At 43.7% G+C, this 7,506-nt stretch overlaps 1 protein-coding gene and 1 long non-coding RNA gene across 3 annotated transcripts in view; both read left to right on the forward strand.

Annotated features, from left to right (window-relative positions):
- gramd1bb (GRAM domain containing 1Bb) overlaps positions 1 to 7,506 on the forward strand; it is a 71,857-nt gene that overhangs the window by 32,828 nt on the left and 31,523 nt on the right. The window contains 1 exon segment of the mRNA XM_025054951.1: positions 813 to 839. Within this exon segment, the coding sequence (XP_024910719.1) occupies positions 813 to 839 (27 nt within the window).
- On the forward strand, positions 4,024 to 7,458 carry LOC112486925 (uncharacterized). 2 transcript variants are annotated; one of them, XR_003049525.1, is made up of 3 exons: positions 4,024 to 4,159; positions 6,923 to 6,966; positions 7,065 to 7,458. It is a non-coding gene; the product is annotated as an uncharacterized LOC112486925 (long non-coding RNA). The 2 variants fall into 2 exon arrangements; XR_003049524.1 differs by having other exon boundaries at positions 7,070 to 7,458.

The following is a 7,506-nucleotide window of genomic DNA, read 5'->3' on the forward strand; positions in this document are numbered from 1 at the left end:
TGAGAAAAATAAAACTTCCCGTCCATCCACAGTTACAGCAGAGCCCAGTTCAAATCACTAGAACCTGTTAGCATTAGCAACTACCGCTACTGTCGGGGGGATTGAAACCTACTGGTCCGGAACACGATAGTTTTCACGACGACCAGCTATGCGATGTGTGTTTGTCGTTGTTGTTGTTCACAGTAAGGGAGGGAGGTCAACAAGGTCAGCACTGTGGAGGTGTTTTAACATCCAGGACCAAAACTGGACCAGGACCAAAACTGGACTCTTTATTTATTTCCAGTTACGATACGAGACGTTCGTGAACGAGATAACGTCTCAGGATGACGAGACGAGTTTTATAAAAACGTATTCATCCGTCACCGTGTGTGTGTACTTTGTTTCTTGAACCATTGAAGTAGTACTCTGTAGTACTACAGTACAGAGTTCAGGTGACGAACGGTGATTGATGTTGAAGCTCTGCTCACTTTCTGTGCAGCCGACTGTTGAACAGGAAGTGAAAGATTATTCCTGTCTCTTCTTCAGTATTTTCAGTATTTATTTATTCATTGATATATTGGTCTGATATACACACACACACACACTTTCAGTCCATTGCGTCTTTATTGAAACCCAACCTAAAGAAGTATTCAGTACTCTGTCAGTACTCTGTCAGTACTCGGTCTGGTACTCTGTGGAGGCAAGTGAACAAATGTAAATACTCAAACTTGTTTTGCTTTGTTTTCTACCGTACAGTGTTCTTCATGTTGTGGTTTAAACTGTGAACCCTAACACTGACCCCCCCCCCCCCCCCCCTGTGTTTCTGTGTGCAGGTCTGACAGTCCAGCGGACAAATTCAGGTAAGTCTTCACTCACACTCTCCTCTTTCACCCTGACCACGAGAGTGTGTGTGTGTGACGGCTTTTACACGGAGCGGCGCCGCTGCTGAAGTGTCCTCGCCGTCACCTCGTCTGCCCTCACTACTGCCCCCTGCACTCGTGACACAGTCAGAACGCACTTTGCATTTGGACAGAGTCGCGGTAAGTCACAGCAGCAAGAGAGGAACGAGGTTCTCTGCTGTTGTTGGCTAACGCTAAGACGCTAACAGGACGGTCACCAAGCGGTTAGCGGGAGGTCATGAGGTCAGATGCAGACAGGAAGTCCAGAAACTTCTGTCAGTTTGATGGTTTGTGTCGCTACAAGATGGTGTGACTGACCTGAGGGGGGAGGCACTGGAGGGGTGAGTGACGGGTGAGGAACAGAGGGATCTGTGACGACACTGTAAATATATATATTATATATGATGTCATCATTTAAATCTGACTGTATAGAGAAGTCAGACAAAAAGTTAATGTCTGAACTTTAGTGTACTATGGTGTACTTTAGTATGTCATCATTTAAGTCTGACTGTATAGATGTATAAGTTAGACAAAAAGTCAGTACAATTTAATGTACTATGGTGTACTTTGGTGTACTATGGTGTACTTTGGTATACTATGGTGTACTTTATTGTTTTGGATCAGTGTGAGTTTTCCGCTGTTGTTCAGTGTTTTTGTTGTTTAGTCGCGTTGTTGTTTGGTCTTTTATAAAATCTCTGCTGAAGGAATTATAACAATATTTAGATAAAATACCTTATATATTTGATGAGATAATATTTGTATATTTTGAGTCCACAGAATATATTTGTTACTTCAGTGCCTCTTTTTCCATCAGGTCTTACTGTCTGTGTGTGCGCGAGTGCGTGCGCGTGCGTGTTTCTGCTACAGTGTGTCCGTGTCTGCTCGAGTTTCCTCTGATTGCTTAGTCATGCACTTCATGTGTGGAGCGGGCTGAGCTGCGTTTGAACCACTAGGAGTCGCTGTACTCCACTCCACAGTCAGGCTGAGGCCTGTGGAGCTCACTGTTGTTGTTGTTCTTCTTCTTTTACTCAGCAGTGATGTTGACCGTGTCAGTGATTGGTTTTTATTGGTTTGTTACATGAATGAAATGGAATGTTTGACGCCTGATTTTTTTTGATTGATTTTTTTTTTTTAACAAAATTCTCATATTACTTTTCTGCACCGTCTTTCTGTTGCAAATTTCAAAATCAGATTTGCTGTTGTGTAAACCGTCCACAAGCTGCAATAACGTTAACCCACCACTGGATGTGCTGTGACAGAAAGTCAGCCATTCAGGCCAGTGATGTTGTCAACATTTACACAGCAGCTGTTGTTCACTCTGATTTTAGAAATACAGACTTTTTTTAGTGAAGGAGCAGCAGAAGATCCTGGAGTTTGACCTCATATCAGCAAAAAAAAACTGTAAATTTTTTTCACGTTATTTATACGTTTTTAAGATGGAATTAGCCTTCCATGAAGTAGAGTGGTTGCTAATGCTCCTCCCCCACACCCTCAGGCCAAACTGCTCTAAAAGTAAATGTCAGAAATGGTAGCCACAGAAGTTATTTTACGTCCTGATTACTCGGCGTTCTTCGTGCTGCTGTGGATTCACATAAAGAACGTCAGAATCCTCCGTAAATAATACATGTAAAAAGCCCCTGAGAAAACGCCGCTCTGCTGTTTCTGTTAGCGCCACAATAAAAATGTCCTCTGGATGTAAAAGTACGGCGACGCCATCGTAGAAAACTCCGTCCTGATTATCGATCATCGTCTGCGGTCTGAGACGTCAGCTCGCGGAGATGGAGAGAACTCAGCATAATCTGATCTGACCGTTAAAGTCGCACTTCGCTCTGGAAATCGGGAAGTACATGATACTGGGAAAAACAGATGAGATCTCGATTTCTTTGTTGTTTTGGCTTGACTTTCAAATGAAGTGTGGGTTCAAATCCTGTGAGACAGATGAGATCTCGATTTCTTTGTTGTTTTTGCTTGACTTTCAAATGAAGCGTGGGTTCAAATCCTGTGAGACAAGAGAGTAAACGGCCAGAGCTGAGGTTTTATCAGCACTTGATTAACGTTGATTTCAAATGGAATCTGATGGAAATAATAATAACAATAACAATTATTATTATTGGTCGACCAGGTAAATTTAAAAACACAAACTGATTCTTTGGCTGCAGTACAACTACTTGCCAGCAGGTGCCTGTTGCAAACTCCAGCAGACATTTTGGTTTTCGATCAGCAGCTTATACTTATAGCTTCTGTTATTACAGCTGTAATAATACATCTAATTAATTCTTGATGTTAATGAAGGAGTCTTAATTTTCCACTGAGGAAATTCTTCCAGTTTTTTTTCACACTGGTCTAAATCCTGACCGTCGTATGTGGGTCAAAGGTTCTCAGTGACTCCACCACACGACTGCCGTCCCCGCTCTCTGTCTGTGTGTGTGTGTGTGTGTGCAGTCAACTAATAATTAAAGATGGTGCTACGCTTTGTTTAAGAGCCAGCGGTGCATGAAGCTGCAGCTGACATTGCAAACAGAGAGAAAAACACAGAGGAGGAGGAGGAGGAGGGTGAGGAAGAGGGGGAGATAGAACAGATAAAAATGAAGGGAGTAGAAGGAGAAGAAGGGAGTTGATGAGGAGGGGAGAGATTTAAAGGAGGTGAAGGACCACCCTTATCAAGCATAGCCATTCTCTGGTAGCCTACCAAAGAGACCTTCCCACACACACCATGGCCAGCCAGCCAATCGGTGCGCTCACATCCCTGACCCATCCTCCCTCATACAACTGCTCATGCACGGCTCAGCGACGCTGATGTGAAGTGATACGATAGAAAACGAGGCTGCGAAGCTCTCGCTGCGTTTGTTCAACACCAGGAGGCAGAGCGCGGGCCAGGACCGGCGGGGAGGACTCGTGGGGGCGGGAGGAGAACGGTGGGATGTGATCTGCATCAGGACCGTATCATCCGCTGCGTCTGGACGTCCCTGCTGAAGAGACGTGTGTTTATGTAGAGCAGTTGTGTTTCTCTCATCTTTTCCCGCAACTTTTTTTTTTCTTTTACCTCTGTGGGATGGAGACGGGATTTTTTTTCCTCTTCTGACCGGGGTCTGAGCGTTGTTTGTCAGGGAGGAGACTCGCCACACGGGGGATTTTACACGACTGACAGACGATGACAGAACATGCAGGATGAACCTGGAGGTTCTGATGAGCAAACGGCAGGGCAGTGATTGAAGACGGGCCATGAGAGCCAGAAGAGAGGCCAGGATGGTGTCTGCCTGTTCACCATGCACAGTCATAAGGTCAGCTGGGAGTCTATAACTGCACGCTTTAGTCAAACTAACCAGACCGACCAACCAGCTGAGACACTAGTGCGATGTTAACTCTTTCTACACCCACTCATTCACCTGTTTATATTTACTGCAGCTGTAGGTGAGAAACGTCCAATCGACGTCGGCCTTTTTAACGTCAGCTCTGTCCGTGTTTAAAGGAAATCAGTTTCAGTTCAGCGGCGGGGACTTCCTGGATTCTCCAGTTGACTGTCTGTCCAAAAAAAAAATGTTTAGAATTATATCTAATGCAGTGCCGTAAACAGTGGACACACACTGACAGACCTGATGGTTTACAACCAGTCAAAGGGTGGAGCGCGGCCCCATCCAGTGCACATATAAGGCTAATAGTTTGTTTGTTCAAAATAATCATATTTTCTGCGGAAAAAACAAACATATTTACTAAAGTTGTCAAATATAAAATATAAAAAAAAGAAAAATGTTGGTTCTGGCTAAGCTGTGTAGATAACCACTTGTTAGCATTTTTTATTTGATTTCAGATTATTTGATTCTCTGTGTGGAATTCAGTGTCCTGTTTATAAAAACACAATATTTAATATTGGATTTTGACAGATTTACTGATCTTGGTTTGACCCCTGTTGTGCAGGAAGTGCAGTCATCTTTATTTGAGTAAATCACTCATTTGGATGTGACGTTATAAAACAGTATAAATCAAATATTTATCAAAGTTGTCAGTTTGAAGTAGAGGAAACACCGACACTTTTATCAGGAACGTCGTCTTGATTTTCTGAGGTTCATCACTTCTGTGCCGTGATCTCTTTAAAAGCATTGCTGTAAAAAAGTATAATAAATCACCGTTTGTCAGCGTTCTGTAATAACCCCCCCGCCGCCCCCCCTCTCGTGCTCACACACAGGCAGATGGAGGGCGTCTCCAGGTGGCCTCCTAAATCTCCACTGTGATCTCTGCTCCCCTTCTGCATTAGAGGCACTTTGGTCAGATTTACTGTCGGTGTCAGCGGGCACACGGGGCAGTCCTCAGACTGGTTTAGGTCACCTCGCTGTAATAAATACTCCCGCGGGGTATTTAGCTGTCAACAACACATAATTGTGTCTTTAGCACCGCCACTGATTCCAAATCATAAAACTGGGGATAAAAGTAGAACCGGAGACTAACGGCTCGTTTAGGGTTGTTGTTTAACTTCATCTTTCAGCAAAATAAAATGTTACAAACCAGATTTACAACAAACTAGCTAAAGTAAAAGCGCTAAGTGCTTTTTTGTTGCCTCTCAAGCTTTAAAACAGGACAGAAAAATATAATTCTTTTCAAACTACATTCCTAGCTCAGAGTCGGACGATGGGTTTGGGTCCAGCTGTTCACGTCACGCAGAGAAGGTGATGCATTAAGTCGAGGCTCTTCAGGTTTTTGTGAGGTTTTGTTTTCATGCTGGGTCGACATCTGCCTCAGTGAACTCAGAGAGAAACCCCGAGAATCGGACTGAAAACTAAACACAAAGCTGAGGTTAGGGTTTTATTTACCGTCACAGTTCTACACTTCACCCTGACCTGTGGAATACTGACCGTTTTGTCTGATGTGACAATACTGCAGCTTGTGGCCACTTTAGGAACTACATCTCATCACATCAGCGGTAATTATTATTCAGAACTCACAAAAGACTTAAATTAAATCATTTTTAAAATTATTATTCAGAACTCACAAAAGACTAAAAAAATTAAATCATTCAAATCAAGTATCATCAGCAAAGAAGGCGACCCAGAAAAAACGTTGGTTTATTAAAACAACAACACGTCGTCCGTTATTAACCCCTGACCCCCCACACCCTCAGCTTTAATCTTTTCATTAAGACCCCCCCCCAATAGTCTTGGTAACAATGACACAGATTGATGTGGTTAGAACTTTATCAGCGCCTCCTTAAGATACTCGTGAAGCGAGACGTTTTGGTGAAGTCTGTTTCACTGCAGAAAATTAAAGTATGACATCACTAGTTACTAGTTAACATTAGGACAGGACATTCTAGGTCTGTGATCACGTCCTGTAGACATGATGAGTTTCACCTGTTCCTGCTCAGAAGAGTTGGTTAATGTTCTGCCCGTCCGTCAGTGATTTCCTGGTCAGTGTTCCATCGTGTCACGCACCAACCGGCTGCAGTGTTAGTATTAGTTTGGATTCAATGGGAATCACCAGAGTGGAGTGAAAAAAAAAAAAGCAGTAAAACTGTTTGCGTCACCAACGGGAATAAAAATGTGTCGAGGCGAACTGGGGGAGGGAGGACGGAGGTGTGGGGGGGAGGGGTAGCTGTGGTTACTGAGGCAAATGTATCACCGAGTGGCTCAGAAAAATGATTTGATTGAATAGACGGAGGAGTGGCTGAAGGCCTGTGATTGCAGTGATGAATGAGGAGCTGTTCTGTGGGCGCTCGGGATTGAGTCACTAACGGCTGCAGTGACTGGAGTGGAGGAGCTGAGATCAAGTGGACGGAAAAACCCTCCACAAACAAACAGTCACACACAAACAGTGCTGGGAATTTGACGCAGTTACAAACGATTAGTGTTGATTAAATATATGGGGAACATTTTTAAAATAGCCCAAAAAAATAAAAACATTACATTGTTCAGTATTTAGTTAAAGAATCGACTCCAAAACTGACGCAGACATGAGTCACAAATGCTAGTGCGCTGTTGGGATAAACCGTGACATTACAAAAAAAAAAATTCTTCCAAATCCTGTAATGTGCTCTTCTCTACCTTCACTGATAGGCCAAGCAAAGGAAGTGGAAGAAACTGATATGGAAACCTCAAAGGTAGGACCTTATCCATCCATCCATCCACTCCACTCCACTCCACACAGCAGCAGCAGTGAGATTCTGTGGCAGCTCACGTTTGTTCTGTGTCTTTGAAGTGCAGATAAATTACCGCCGCCGTTTCAAACCCTGCTCTGTTCTCCCGCTCACGGTCCTGCTGGATGTAGGTCGTAGTCATTAGCAGAGGTAGAGACGCCCGCAGGTGATTCATCACGTCTGACGCCGCGATGCAGCGGTGACAGAGGAAGCTGTTGCATTAAGGTGTAATGCAAATAAAATCCCACGAGAGAGAGAGAGAGAGAGAGAGAGAGAGAGAGCATCCGGCTCCTCCGTGCTTCTGCTGCGCTCCTCACATTTCACCGTGTGTGTGTGAGTGTGTGTGTTATAGTGTAGTCGTGCAGGGGAGTTTTGAAACTGATTGTTTTTTTTGGTGATTCCAGGAGTTAATTTGGGTTTAGGACTAAAATTAGTGTCAGATTAGAACAGGGTTTAGAGATTAAGATGGATTAGGATTAGTCATCAGTTTGGAACTTTACTTTT

Source organism: Cynoglossus semilaevis, chromosome 4, assembly GCF_000523025.1.
Source record: "Cynoglossus semilaevis isolate Cse_v1.0 chromosome 4, Cse_v1.0, whole genome shotgun sequence".
Classification (NCBI taxonomy): Eukaryota; Metazoa; Chordata; class Actinopteri; order Pleuronectiformes; family Cynoglossidae; genus Cynoglossus; species Cynoglossus semilaevis.